Genomic DNA, 15,880 nt, shown 5'->3' with positions numbered 1-15,880 from the left:
ACTTCAATTTTTGAAAAAATATGAAACTTATCTATGTTCCGCTTCCCTCAAAAATTAATCAAATTGACTATCACTAAATGAAACTGTGCAAATCAAATGTAAAGACGATAGTAATTGATAACAGAACACAACTTACAGATGTTACAGCTTCATCAATTTGATCAAAGGAATTGAACGGCCACGATTAAATTCGGAGCAACTTGTTTCCGGCGGCATAGAATCGGAAAATAACAAATCACCGACGTTCTTCTCCGACGAAAGGCGGTACAACGCCTCAGATCTGAAAACGTACGTTCCAGTAAGGAGATTTATCGTGAATATATTATGCGGGAAAATAGTTTCTATTTTACCAAATGTGTTCATCTTTATAGGAGTAATAAGAAAGTTAAGGATAATAACACTCTTGGTTGCTCACTTGTGGGTAAATTCTAATTTTGGTCCCTATAATACATAATTTAACATTTTTAATTTTTAATTAATTAAAATATTTTGATTTTGGTCCTTTTATATTGGAAATGTATTGTATTTAGACTTTTTTTTAAGAAGTACATTATACTCAAATACGGAGCAAAAATACAATTTTAACAGAATACTCAAAAAATTATGATTCTATGAGGTAGTGGTAAGAGCTGCGTACATTTTATCCTCTCCAGACCCCACTTGTGGGATATCACTGGGTATGTTATTATTGTTGTACTCAAAAAATTATGATTATTTACGAGAAAAAGAATTAAAAGTGCACATTTCAAGTGATTAAAGGTTAAATATACTTAGTTGAATATCATAAAGACTAAAATTAAAATTTTATTAATTACCAAAGGACCACAAATATTATTAATTCCATTTCATTTTATTTATTACACTATAACTAAAGTTTTAATCCTAGTTATTTTTCATTTTCTGAATCTTTTATTTTGGACTTGAGTGTGTGTTCATGTCCTATCTCATGAAATCTAGTTTAAAACTTATATATGGTTTTCGGAGCTTCAAACTTTCAAAAACTTTTCAAAAAATGGCTATTTTCTAAATACATTTGAAATTGTGGCTAAACTTTGATTGCCGACTCAAACATTGTTGTGCTCTTTATTGTCTTATTTGTTTCTTGAAACTAAAAATTGAATAAAACAACCTTCCCTTTTGCTTTCCACTATAAGATATATGAATTACAACTACGCACTTCAGTGTAATTCTATAATTATGATCCGGAAAGGAGGGTATCTATACAGTCTTAGTCTTACCCTTGTTTCTGATAGATACTCAACTCAAGTAAACATAAATCCCTGATTCCTTTCACAAACAGAAACTCCATTACATGAGTTAATGAATAAAACACTATAACTTCTGTTAGGTTAGCCTGTTACAAACACAAAAGATGTCTACTCTAAAAGCAAACTTTAAAATGTGTATCAAGAGGTAATTTCATAATTTACAAAACAATACAGCAAAAAAAAACTTGGGAAGAAAAATTTTACAATAAGGGAAAATTCACTCAAAATTTTGTCAAGACTTCTTTTTGTTACAATTACAAAACATTAAACGCATTGTGGTTCCAACTCTTCATTGCTCAAGTATATATGTTTATATGTTATGTATCTGAATGACACGAATTTCATCTCGTGTCTTATCACCTTTCCAAATAACAGGATTTTGAAGACCTTGCAGGCTTATCCGTCATATAATTTAAGGCATTCTGAATTCACTTACTCTAGATCCTGGATTTGCCTCTGGCTTAAAGTACATATGTACACGATGCTTCATTTCTGATTCCTAACTGAAAACACCGACATTTCTTTTGTTAACTCGTGTCTTATCTTCTTCAAAGTAACATGGTTTTGAAGACCTTGCTGGCTTGTCCGCGTCATATAAGACATTCTGAATCCATTGACTCTAGATATTAGATTCGCCTCTGCCTTAAAGTACATATGTACACGATGCTTCATAATGATTTCGCGAACTCATGTCTTATCATCTTTAAAGTACAAGACATTCTGAATCCACTGACTCTAGGTCTTGGATTTCGCCTCTACCTTGAAGTACATATGTACGCGATGCCTCTTTTCTTATTCCTAACTGAAAATACCAAAATTTTCGTGTTATTAGTACCAACTCACTTACTCTCATTCTTGATGGAAACTTATCTGAAAAGGCTTTTAAGTCTTACTCTTCAATATCTAGCAGGATCTCCGGATTTACAGCGGTAGTGTTAACATTGAGGACTCTCTGGAGCTTTCTGTGATCAAATATTTCAACTTCTATCGAGAAGATTGAACTTACAGGCTTGTGATCAGAGAGTCTTAACTCGGCTCGCTTGTAAAAGAGCTGTTGAATACCTTTCCCTAACCACAGTATACGGTCACACCTGCACGATATTAGGAAATACTCATTTCAACGTCTATTTTCAGAATGAATTTAACTTTTATGCACAGTCAATACACTCTATGGATATATAAAAATAACTATATGTGATCGACCATAATAAGTGGGACTAGTAACCTAAAAAATAAGGCAGGTAACATGCTACAACACGTTAAAATATACTGAGAGTGTAAAGTATGTAAGTTAAATCCTATCAAAATATGCTGCAATGTCGTGATTGTGACAATGTCTTGTTCGACTCCAAGATTTTGAAATTTGTCCATTTAAAGAAAATTTCACTTACCAAGCCGGAGATCTCTTCTTCTCCCCTTCTCTTGGAGTCTCTCCGACATATCTATCCGTGTTGATTTCATATTTGTATGTTGGTGCAAAGTTAATCACCCCTTCCTTCCAACCGGCAAAGACATGGCCACTTCGAAGTTCTTTGATTAGCTGCCAATGTGGTGAATACTGTTAGACAACAACATATACAGTGAAATCCCACAAGTGGGGTCTTGGGAGGGTAGGATGTACGCAGACCTTACCACTATCTCATGGAGATAGAGAGTCTGTTTCCGAAATGAGTGCGCAGAATATAAACTCGTACTTTTAACTTAGTGATGAGTCTTACCTCGTCGTTGTTGAGAAGTTCATCCCATTGTTTTTTGGCAACTAGCTTCCGCACCTCAGCATCCAACATATTGATTCGATAATTCAAATCCCCGAACCAGAATATCTGACTGTTTACATTAAAGGACGGAGTATAAATGCATTCTTATTTGAAAATAGAAAATACAATTATTTGTTAGAACTTCAACATATGCTATTTCTTGTTGAACAGAAAAACACTGAGCAGTTATCGTCACGTCTAAATCTAATATATAATTGAGAAAATCATCCATACTATGAGAGAAATAATAATGTAAAAAGGATCAGATACTACGTATGGCATGTTTAAAACCATAAGATTAAAGGACGTTTTGGTACATTTTACATATCTTTGGTTTAAGACAACAAGATTCAAAAGTCTTCTTTACTTTCTTTAACTCCGTGTCAAGTCAAAATCAGACAAACAAATTGAAACAGAGGGATTATTACTTACTCATGAGATGGAATTGTTTGTGGTTGATCTGCATCAGTATCGAATACAGATGAGAAATGTGTGCGCCTCATAATTTCGTACACATCAGAGTTACGCCTTTGATCCGCCCCGTCCTTTTGACCAGAAGTTAAATGTGAACAAACAAAGCATAGCCTTGACTGGAAAATAGACATGCTCACAGAAACAGATCCCTGTATAGCACCATAAATTAGTCAGCAATAGGTTCAAGAAAATGCAAGACAACTGGATTCGAACCTTCAACCTAAAACAATTTTTGAACTACTGACACTAAAAGCTTCCCTTATGTCAAGTGGATTCAACAATTTATATATAGAAAAGGGCAATTCGGTGCACAAGGAGTGTGTTGTAGGCAACTTTCCCTGACACAAACATCAGTGGTTAATTCCACGCCTTGAACTAGTGAACGATAGGTTACACGGAGACGACTTATTGTTGCTCAAAGGCTCCCCTTCATTCAACAATTCATATACTCTAATTACACAGTATAATTTTCCGAAGGGAATTCAATATAAGAGAGGAAAATAAAGGGGAATAAAGTCTTCTAAAGTTCAAATGTTCTTTTCAATTCAAATGTTTCACTTTCTACAACTAATGAATGCTGTTATTTGATTCAATGAAATTCTTGAAAGAAGAAGCAATACCTTGTTTCCCATGTATCCCATAAGACCAACTCCGACGGGGGAGACTTGCAAGTTGTTTATGTGCCTTCTCAACCTCCTACGGACCCAAATTGATACATATATCCCAACCATCTGCTTGCTGACAATACGAATATACCTCGGATGTGAATTCACAGCATGTTTTAGAAGTGAACTTTCATCTTCGAACTCTGTGAATTCCTCGAAGAGATCATTTTCCTCGTCAGAAAATTGATCAGAGCCATCAGAAAGAGCATCAAGAACTTCAGGTTCCTCTTGTTGATTTGTCCATAACAATCCTAAGTCTCCGGAGCTTTGGTGCCCTCTTTTTAACTTGCTACCATCTAATCCAACATCATGATTGCTAAAAGCAAGAGCACAGCTGCTTGATACTCTCCTCAACTTAAAAGTTGAAGAAAGGACCTGAGGCGTTGCATCGAGTGAACGTTCAGGCCAATCCAATCGACTATCACAATCAATGCCATATATTCTCTTTAATTGCAAGTTCTTCCTCAGGTTGATCATGTTATCTTTACTGAAGCACGTGGTGTCCATCGACGCCTCTGCCATTATATCTAGTGCAGTAGTAGTAGTTGCCACATCAGCAATTATATCGGCTGCAGGAGAAGTCCTTAACACCGGAGACGGTGGAGCACTGTAACTCTTTAGTTTAGCCTCAGGTTCCACTGTCGTTCTGTTTAACGCTCTGCGTATGATCGTCTCCCATTTTGGAATTGGCCTTCTATTTTCTGCCCCCAGTACATTTCCAGCACTTAGAGGAACCACCTCTTGGAAGCTATAAAGAGAAGATACAAATTCACTATAAGTTTGAACTGATTTAGCCAACAGATCCCTTGGCTAGACAAAAAGGTAAGTGCTACGATGCGAAAAGGGGATGGGATGTTGCAAATCCTTGACCTGTTATACGATGGATTTAGTGGCAGAGTCAGGAATTCTAACAAGGGGAGTCAGGAATTCTAAGGGATTCAAAAAATGCAGATTGTCACACCAAAGATTTGAAGCAACAAGCAAATTTTGCTGTTAAACAACAAAATCCGTAGCTAATACTATTCAGCGACAAATTATCATGAAAGTTTGTTAGCAACAGATAGGCAACAAACTTCGTCAATACATCCAGTTTTTGTTTGTAACTAAGGGAATTCAATTGAACACCATTCGAAGCATATAGTTCCATCCCTCGATGGATTTCATTTTTGGTAAAAGGCAAAGAGGAAGAGCGATACACAGATCGATTGAAAAATGTTAAATTGATAAAAAAGCACATACCCAAGGATATATATATCAGCTGGTTCATTCATACAAAGCCACTCATCAATTTCAAGATCCTCATCTGGAAGTCTTCCAGCAACATTCCAAGTTCCTATAGTAACTCTGAAGGAAAATCAGGGAATATGTAAATCTCCGAGGAACAAAAATCTTATAACTTAGATAGCCGGTATCACAAAAATGCAAACCGAAATGAACTGGATTTAAATCCAAACCTCACTTCTTTTGTATTAATGTACTGAACTCTCGGAGTTTCTGATTTCCCTCTCCTGTGTCTAGATGAATACTTGGTTGAAGTCTTTCCTGAGTAATTCCAATTCAAATTTTCAACATAATTTACATTTTACAGTACAGAAATTAAAGCTTAGTTGGCATATAATAGCTGCATATATTTGGAAAAAATAGAATTATTGAGATATCTAAGGGACAATGGAACTATATTAAGTGTATGTCCACAGAAAACGGCAGTTGCACACGCCCCTACTATTCCACTAGTTACCTGCTACCTCCCACTTACATAGGTACTAGGTAAATGTCAACCAACACTTAGGAAAATAGGAATAAATCGTCTAGTATTTCTTTTTTCCGATCAAAATTGCATCCTAACTTCTCATCATATGCAAAATTTAGGCAGCAACAACATACCCAATGAAATCCCATTAGGTGGGGTCTGAGAATGATAGAGTGTACGCAGGCCCTACCATTATCTCGTAGAGATAAAAAGGCTGTTTTCGAAAGACCATATGCAAAATTTAGGCATGATCATGAAATTAAGCACAATCAAAGTCATGATTGTAGTAGAGTCTTTCTATTATTCCACTGGTTACCTGCTACCTTCCACTTACGTAGGTAACAGGTAACTTTTAACCAAGGCTTAGGGAGATAGGAATAAGTCGCCTAGTATTTTCTTAGTCAAAATTGCATCTTAACCTCTAATAATATGCAAAATTTAGGCATGATCATGAAACTCAGTACAATCAAAGAGTCATGATTGTAAAGTCTATAACAATCAAACTCAACTACAAGCATAGAACAAAATAAAAGGAGATGGTGATGTTATTGAAGGTCAGTATCTGATATCCCGGCTGGATATATGCGTAAATTGATATCAACTCTGGCGGGAACATCCTCGAGTCTATAAACTTAAAAGTTTTGTATTTATGTGGAAGGGTAAAATCACCGAAACACGAAAAATAGGAAAAAGATGTCAGGTGATTTCTTCCCATCTGCTTAAGTCTAGGTGGCCAGAGATATTCGATGTTTGTGCTAGTTTGAGGTACTAGTACCTAATGGAATAGTCGAGTCGTGCACAAGTTAGCCAAAAGCATAAACTGAAACAGAATTTCAAGAAGTACCTGAAGTTTGAGGCTGGCAGTCAGTAGGTTTCCCTGGTGATCTATGCCAATGATCTTCATGCACCCTTTCATCTTTAAGTGAACAAGCTAGAAATATTTTCCCACAAAAAAAAAAACTAATCAAGAAACTTAAAAGAAACAACAACATATCTAGTGAACTCCCACGAGTGAAGTCTAGGTTGTTGTGTGTACGCAATCTTACCCCTACAACTAAGAAACTTGAAAGAAAAATCAAGAAAATTTCTTTAAATGGTATTGTAGAAAGAAAAAAGAAACATACCATCATCCTCACTCTCTGTTTCAGTATCAACTTCATCTTCACTAAAATCATAAAGTTTAGGCTGAATATTCAACCATTTCTTCATCACAATTGAGGGCCAAAATGCCTAATACCAAAACAAAACAAATCACTCTTCAATTAATCTCCCACTAAAGCAAACAAATAACTAAGAAATATACTATACAATATAAATTTTTAAAAAAAACATACCTCTGATCTTTTTCCTCTTCTAGTTTTCATTTGCACAAGAACAAAATAAAGTTGGAAACTTTTAAAACTTAATGAAGTTCAAGAAACAGTAAATGCTAGTAAATGTTTTGTTCCCAAGAATGCCAAGATAAAAAAAGAAGTCACAAAAGACTTAAACTTCTTTTTGCCAGTGTTCTTGGAGTTTCATATGTATTTAAGGGCCTTCTCTTAGACCATTTAACAAACAAGTTGCTTACCAACAAAGTTGTTGTAGATCGGTAAGTATTTCTTCATTCTTAGGAATCATTTGGTACGCGAGATAAGGTGGATATCTCAGGAATAAGTTTGAGATTAGTTTTATACGGTTGACATTATAATCCCCGGTTAAATTTGTTTTCTCTACCAAACACTATATAAAATTAATCTCAATCTTAATCTTAGGTATCTCATCTTATCCCATCAAACTTGAAATTATTTTATCCCACCTTCCATGTGGGATAAGGTAGTCTAATCTCGGGATTGTTTAGTCTGCGGACAAAACGACCTCTTAATGTCTCGAGTTTAAAACCTAAGTATAAAATTGCCTTTGTCCGGGAGTGAACTTCACAGCATTAATCAGAATTTAGTCAGACACCAATATAGCTTTGTGGCGTAAATCAGAATTTAGTCAAACTCCAATATAATTTCACAACGTGAATTAAAATTTAGTCAAACTCAATATAGATACTGAATATAGAGTGTGAAACTAAAAAAAAAACAAGTTGTTGCTAATTACAAAGAAGATTCTTACTAAGACCAAATGGAACATGACAGAAAAAAGGTATGGCCAAGCTTAACAGCCATCAATTTCCTCAACTTGCATTTGTAAAAATAGATAAATAAATATCGATTTTTTTGTTAATGGTCCCAAAAAATAGGTCCTTCCATGAGATATAAAAAAAAAGGTGGTGATATTGCTGAAATTTCAAGTAAACACAAAGAAAAAGCATATAAAAATAGGAAAAGTCATTTTCAATCTTTAACAACTGTTTAGTACTAAATTCAAATGATAAATAGATCCATGCCTAGTGGGCTAACATAAGCTATTGACACAAATAGTTAGGAAAGATTTGTACTAATGTTTTTTCTTTTTTCCAATTTAAAAAAATCCACATGCAAACGACAAATGACAAAGTCCAAGAATCACATAATTAATGGAATATTCAGAAAGATTAGGATCTAGTAAGATTAATTAATCACTTGTTTTATTAAGGCCATAATTCACTGTTGGTGACCAAAATCTTGGTTGGCAAGTGGCAACCCTTATATATAATATAGAAAATTTATAACATGGTGTTTGTTTGGTACATGCATCTTAATTATTTCACCAAATATCTGTTATTTCAATTTATATGCAACCTCCTATTTTTAAAAATATACGCAATTTGTAAGACTGTTATCTGATATTTAGTGATGGATCAAAATTTTCATTAACGAGATTCAAATATAGAGAAGTAAATACGAGAAGAAATTAAAAAAACTCAACATTTACTATACATACACACACACACACACACACATATATATATATATATAATCAATAATTTTGACTCCGCCATATATAGTGTGTTTTCTAGTCCCCGAGCGCCCCCTAAGTTCCGCCCTGCTAACAACGGCTGGCATCTCAATTATTTCATCAAGTATCTTCTACAGGGCAGATCGAATCATAACCAAGTAAAAGTGATTAATCGAACACCATTCACCGGAAAATTAAACCACGCATATAAGTAAAGTAGTCTCTATTATGTTGATATATAAATAAATGAACACCCTTACACACAACTAGGAGTAGTAATCCAAGAATAATAGTGTTCATTTAAGACTCGGAGGTCTGCAAATGGGATTCAATATTTACTATGTAAAAAAATCTTGTATATTTGACTCCATTTTTAATAATATATTTAATATAATTTTATAAATCAAATTTGAGAATGGCGGTGTGTTTGTAGCCTTACTCCTATCTTGAAAAGGCAGAGAAGCAATTTTTTAAAATCAAATCCTTTAACCAATTTGATGAGTTAATTAAGCTTTGATTAAGAATAAGCTAAACAAGGATTAAAACTTGCAACTTGTAAGAAAAGCCACGACTAATTGATAGAATTTAAGATAATCAATTTAGTCATGACTTCATGGCATGATCTTCAAGACCCCACAACTTAGAAATAATATGTAATGACCTTATTGAGACAAAAAATGATTAATGACTAAAATAATAGTAGGTCAAATTGGTGATTAACAATTTGAATAGTTATATTATAATAATAAAAGTGTATGGAATTGTGAGAAAACCAAGATGAAGATGTATGAAATTTTGGGAATTTCTGTATATTCATTAATATTGTATCTGTAACTCTTTTATACAAAATCCTAATGAATAATTTGTTAAGGAAAACAAAACAAAAACAAATCCTACCCATATTTGTCCTTTTTCATTGGTTAAGTAAATATCAAAACTAACTAATTTTGTTCTTATGTACAGGTGTTATTTGCTGAGGTGTATGGCCCAGATTTGATCCATCAAAATTAATTTTAATGGCTGTGATACTATGTTGAGCATCAACGACTGTGATACATTGTGTCCATTATCTTGGACACATAAAAGGCTTCTTCTGGAGACTTATGTTCTGTCCGTTCATTTCTTCTTCTTCTTCTTCTTTGTTTTCTCTTCATTTTTCTCTTGAAGCTTCAGGTTTAGAGATGGTTTCTTGCCAACATCCCCCCTCAAGTTGGGGGGAAAAGTCATAACACCCAACTTGTCCATTATCTCACGGTGAGAAGCCCTAGAGAGAGGCTTGGTAAACAGATCTGCAAGCTGATGGTGAGAAGGAACAAAATGTAGTGAAATCAGACCGGAGAGAAATTATTGACGCACGGAGTGACAATCCAAGTCAACGTGTTTCGTGCGTTCGTGGAAGACGGGATTGCGAGCGATATGGATCGCGGCCTGTCTATCGGAATGAAGGGGAATAGGAAGTGAAGGAGGAGTAGATAGGTCATCCAGAAGTCGCACTAATCAGGTAAGCTCCGCTGTAACTCGTCTCATCGATCTATACTCTGCTTCGGCAGAGGAGAGGGAAATAGACATATGTTTCTTTGACTTCCACGAAATAGGAGCTCCTCCTAGTGTAATAAAGAAACCACTAACTGATCTCCTACTGTCCTTGCAGGAGGCCCAGTCGGCATCACAAAAAGCTAGCATATCAAAAGAAGGCGTAGAGGATAAAAGAATACATTGGCCTGGATCTTCCCTAAGATAACGAAGTACCCTCTGAGCAGCTGAGAAATGTGAAATACAAGGTCGTTGCATGTATTGACTAAGGCATAAAACTGCATAGGATAGATCAGGTCTAGTATGAGTTAGATAATTTAATTTCCCAACTAAATGCCGATATTCAGTGGGGTTGTCCAATAAAGGTCCATCATCAGCTTGCAACTTCATGTAAGGGTCAAGCGGTGAGGACACACTTGAACTAGTGCAGTCAAATTCCTTAAGAAGATTCATAGTTAATTGTCGTTGACTTATGATGAAACCTGAGTCTTCCCTGATTATTTTCATGCCCAGAAAATAGTTTATCTCACCCAACATCTTGACCTTGAATTCAGCATTAAGAAAATCAGTAACATCTAGAATTTTTGAAACTGCATCACCTGTGATTAAGATGTCATCCACATATACTGCGATAATGAAAATAAGATCACCAGTAGTCTTGAAAAACAAAGAGTAGTCATTTAAAGAACTAGTATATCCTTTGAAACTCAAAGCTCCCGCAAGCCTAGCATACCACTGTCGAGATGCCTGCTTAAGACCATACAAAGACTTCTTGAGAAGACAAATATGCCTTGGTGAAGGAGGTTCCAGCCCTGTTGGGAATCTCATATAGACCTCCTCTTGTAATTCACCATGTAAAAAGGCATTCTTGACATAAAGTTGAGACACTTTCCATCCCTTCTTTACAGCAACTGTGAGTAGACATCTAATAGTGGTCATTTTGACCACTGGGAAAAAAAGTTTCAGTAAAATCTATTCCTTCTTGTTGAATATCCCCCCTTACTATCAGTCTGGCTTTTAGTCTTTCTATGAAACCATCTGATTTATGTTTCACTTTAAATACCCATTTACATGGCAAAGGTTTCTTCCCTACATGTAATTTCATTACTGATCATGTGTTATTTTCTTATAGGGCTTAAATTTCAGCTTCCATTATTTTGATCCAGCCTGGGTGTTGGCTTGCCTCAGCATAACTTGTAGGCTCTAAAATTTGTGAAAAAGATTGGAGAAGAGTCTGATGGAGAGGGATAGAGATGCAAAAGAGAAAAAAAGTTGGTGTTGTGGGATGAATGAAACAAGAACTTGTAACATCAGTTAACTGAATATTATTGCATATGAAGTCTTGAAGGTAAGCTGGTGTCTGTTTAATTTTGGTTGATTGTCTAGTGAAGATAGGAAGAATTTTTACATTGAATTGTTGAAGGTTAGGAATACCAGTAGAAGAATCAGGAGGTGCATTATGAGGAGAGAATTGAGAAGTAAATGGTGAGCCTGAGGAAAATCTGAGAGTGTTAGGTGAGTGTGTGGGTGAGGGATGAGGTATATCAGGTGATTTAAAAGGTGGTGAGATAGGGATAGGTTGTGTAGGTTCAGTAGCAAAATCAAATGGTGGAAAAAGAGAGGGATCTGAATTAAGAACTTTGGCAAAAGGGTAGTATTCTTCATGAAACTTTACATTTCTAAAAACAAATACTTTTCTAGTTTTCATATCCAAAACCTTATGCCCTTTTTGAGTCTGAGAATATCCCAAAAAAATATAAGTTTTAGCTCTAGGTTGGAATTTGTCTCTGTTTTGTGTTAGACTGGAAACAAAACATAAACATCCAAAACACCTAAAACTGTTGTAAGATGGTGATTTTCTGAAAAGAACTTGATATGGTGATTTGTTCGCTAAGACCTTAGTAGGCAGTCTATTAATGATGTGAGTGGCAGTAAGTATACACTCACCCCAGTATTGAATAGGAACTTTAGATTGGAAATATAGTCCTCTTGCTACTTCCAAAAGATGTTTATGCTTCCTCTCAATAATTCCATTTTATTGAGGGGTAGCAACACAAGATGTCTCATGAATGATCCCTGTTGATTTGAGATAAGCAGCCTCTACTGATCCTTTTCCAAGCTCTAAGACATTATCTGATCTTATTCTCTTAACCTTTACTTCAAATTATCTCTCCACCATTGACAAGAAATCCTTAAGAACTAGAAATGCATTAGATTTAGTTTTTAGAAGAAAAGTCCATGTCCCCCTGCTATAGTCATCCACTATGGTTAAGAAATAAGAATAACCATTATAAGTTGCTGCCTTAAAGGGACCCCAAGTATCAATGTGAATCAATTCAAATATTCTCTGTATTTTGATAAAACTCAATGGAAAAGGTAACCTACTTTGTCTAGCTTGAGGACATATAGGACACACATAATTTGAGCAGGAAGGAAATTGAATGAAACTTAAATTTTTCATTGCTGGAAAAGGTAGATACCCTAGTCTGATGTGCCATAATCTTACATTAGAAATAGCATTTGCATGCACATCAACAGAAGAAGTATTACATTCTATATTAGACACTAAAATGGAACTAGGAACAATTTTGGAGTCCACTTTTCTTGAAATTGAAACTACTTCCCTAGGAACTGTGGAGTTTCCTTCTTTTTGAATAGAAAAGACTTCCTTGACTTGGCTTGGCTCTAATTTAGTAGGCTTGAGTAGATAGAGTTCATACCCTACTTCACCAAAAATTTGTTCCTTCTTCAGGAAAGGTTCCTGTAACACACATTCAGTAAGAGTGAATAAGAGGTCACATTGAAGTTGTACACACAATCTATGAACCGATAGCAAGTTGTATTTAAATTCTGGGATAAGCAATACATTATTTAAAGTGAGATTAGGAAGAACAGAAACACTCCCTATGTATGTGACAGAAATTCTAAAAGAATTGGGCAAACTTATATTCATTGGTGCAGGTAAGGGTTTAAGAGTTAGAAAAGAGTTAGGATTAAAACACATATGTTCTGAGGCCCCTGAATCAATGATCCAGGTGATAGTGTTATATACTACAAAGCATGAACCTGAATATTTTAGAATAGTACCAGCCATGGCATTGACATTGAGAGCTGAACCTGATGGATTTGAGTGGCTGAGTTTCATTTCTTTTAGCACCTGCTGGACTATTTCATTATATTGTTCTTTGCTAAATTAATTTTCCTGGTTAGGGGTGAATTGAGTTGACTGAACAGCAGGTGTGGAGTTTATATCCTCAGTCTCTTCATTTCCTATAACAATATTTCCTCTGATATTGTGTCCATACTCTTTGGACTTGGTGAATTCAAAATCTTCAGGGAAACCATGAAGTCTGAAGTAGTCATCATGTACATGTCCTAGCTTCTTACAGTAAGAATAAGAAACATTAGGATTGTACTTTGCTCTTCTCTATTTGAATCTCTGGTTACCTCTTCCTCTTGTAGGTTTAGCAGCACCATTTCCATTCAAATTAAAATTATTTCCTCCCTTGTTAAGTTGATTACCAGGTTTGTAGTTTTCTCTCATTTTTTCAGAAACCATAAAAGAGTCAGAATCAGCTGGGGTGCTGAAAGTAGTAACACTAGCCTTTCTTTGATTTTCATCTTGCAATAGCAAAGAATAAGCAACATCCATTGATGGTAATGGATTCATTATGATAATAGCACTCCTAGTTTGAGAATAAGCATTATTAAGCCCCATAAGAAAGTGGATTAACTTTTGATCTTCTAGAGACTTCATTAGCTTAGCCTTACCATCACATACACAAACACTGGTGCAATATGATGCAAGATTAAGAGAATCTAGCTCATCCCATATCTTTTTAAGCTTGGTAAAATACCCAGCTATGTTGTATTACCTTGCACTATAGTTGATAATTCCTTCTGAAGTTGATAGAGTTTAGCTCCATCTAGCTTTCCAAATCTTTGTTCCAAACTATCCCATAACTCTTTAGCTGTTTTCGAGTAAATAACACTATCTCTAATATCCAGAGATAGTGCATTCAAAAGCCACGCTATTACCATATCATTTACATAACTCTATTGTTCATAGTCTCTAGATGTCAGATCTGGTGCTTTAATGCAACCATTAATATATTCTAATTTCTTCTTTGCAGACAAAGCAATAAAGATTGATCTTCTCCATCCTGTAAAACCTCTTTCATTAAATATAGAGTGAATGAGATTCATCCCAGGAGAATCTGAAGGATTGAGATGATATGGATGACCTACATCATAACTCACCATTGTGTTGTTGGCAGTATCAGCTGATGCAGCATTGTCACCCATTTTGTCTAGCCTTTGTGAGTAGATGAATCTGAGACAGCAGTGATGAAGATGATGACATAGAAAATCTGATATGGATCGAGATTATGCTCTGATACCATGTGAGAAAACCAAGATGAAGATGTATGAAATTTTAGAAATTTCTGTATATTCATTAATATTGTATCTGTACCTCTTTTATACAAAATCCTAATGAATAATCTGTTAAGGAAAACAAAATAAAAAAAACTCCTACCCATATTTGTCCTTTCTCATTGGTTAAGTAAATACCAAAACTAACTAATTTTGTTCTTATGTACATGTGTTATTTACTGAGGTGTATGGCCCAGATTTGATCCATCAAAATTAATTTTAATGGTTGTGATACTATGTCGAGCATCAACGGCTGTGATACATTGTGTCCATTATCTTGAACACATAAAAGGCTTCTTCTGGAGACTTCTGTTCTGTCCGTTTATTTCTTCTTCTTCTTCTTCTTTGTTTTCTCTTCATTTTTCTCTTGAAGCTTCAGGTTCAGAGATGGCTTCTTGCCAACATAATTTCAATGGCTGTGATACTATGTCGAGCATCAACGGCTGTGATACATTGTGTCCATTATCTTGGACACATAAAAGGCTTCTTCTGGAGACTTCTGTTCTGTCCGTTTATTTCTTCTTCTTCTTCTTTGTTTTCTCTTCATTTTTCTCTTGAAGCTTCAGGTTCAGAAATAGCTTCTTGCCAACAGGAATTAAAACAGCTGTAGACTTATAGGTCGGACATCATACAAAAATAAGCATGCATGCATAAATGCTAGTCACACAAAAATGTATAAAAAAATATTGTAAGTGGGATTGAGCAACACACACACAAAAAAAAAAGGGTTATGTATTGTGGCTCATCCATTTAGGAGTGTGGTGAGATAGGTAAAAAAATTTAATTTTTAATATATTGGAGTCTTGAATTTGGCCTTATGAATAGAAAAATCCCTACTAATTTTCTTTTTAGAAAAATCCTAATAAAAAAAAATTGAGTTACGCAAATTTAAATTAGTAAGATTCTAAAGTGGATACCAAATGGTAAAATGCATAAATAGACACTTTTTAAACATGTTAAATAATTAATTAAAAAATAATTTATGTTATGGAGTTTTCAAAATATAAGTGAAATTTAACATGTGTTTTACACACACGATTTTTATCATACCAAACATCGGACTAAAATAAAGAAAACTAATTATAGCCAAGACTTTTGGTCTAGTGATAAGAATACATCAAGTGAAAGTTA

At 34.8% G+C, this 15,880-nt stretch overlaps 1 protein-coding gene across 2 annotated transcripts; it reads right to left on the bottom strand.

Moving 5' to 3' along the window:
* Nucleotides 1-1,253: 1,253 nt before the first annotated feature.
* Nucleotides 1,254-7,407, bottom strand: LOC129888753 (type I inositol polyphosphate 5-phosphatase 2-like). Of its 2 annotated transcripts, XM_055963748.1 has the most exons (11): nt 7,249-7,407; nt 7,039-7,144; nt 6,759-6,845; nt 5,619-5,706; nt 5,404-5,508; nt 4,120-4,912; nt 3,458-3,648; nt 2,987-3,095; nt 2,660-2,808; nt 2,162-2,359; nt 1,254-2,070 (listed from the first exon to the last, which is right to left on the bottom strand). In XM_055963748.1, exons 1-11 carry the CDS (start codon nt 7,276-7,278, stop codon nt 2,067-2,069), a joined length of 1,860 nt encoding a protein of 619 aa, XP_055819723.1. In that variant the 5' UTR covers nt 7,279-7,407; the 3' UTR covers nt 1,254-2,066. The 2 variants fall into 2 exon arrangements, with proteins under 2 accessions (XP_055819723.1, XP_055819724.1); XM_055963749.1 differs by lacking the exon at nt 7,249-7,407 and having other exon boundaries at nt 5,624-5,706; nt 7,039-7,055.
* Nucleotides 7,408-15,880: the final 8,473 nt, after the last annotated feature.

This window comes from Solanum dulcamara, chromosome 5, assembly GCF_947179165.1.
Source record: "Solanum dulcamara chromosome 5, daSolDulc1.2, whole genome shotgun sequence".
Classification (NCBI taxonomy): Eukaryota; Viridiplantae; Streptophyta; class Magnoliopsida; order Solanales; family Solanaceae; genus Solanum; species Solanum dulcamara.
This window is presented reverse-complemented; position numbering and strand designations above follow the sequence as displayed.

Bases quoted from the DNA above. Each gene is read 5' to 3' on its own strand.
- LOC129888753 (XM_055963748.1), bottom strand. From the start codon at position 7,278: ATGAAAACTAGAAGAGGAAAAAGATCAGAG. The intron at 6,846-7,038 runs GTATGTTTCTTT...AAATATTTCTAG, and splicing joins AACAGAGAGTGAGGATGATG to CTTGTTCACTTAAAGATGAA. The intron at 4,913-5,403 runs GTATGTGCTTTT...TTCTCTTTATAG, and splicing joins GCTGATATATATATCCTTGG to CTTCCAAGAGGTGGTTCCTC.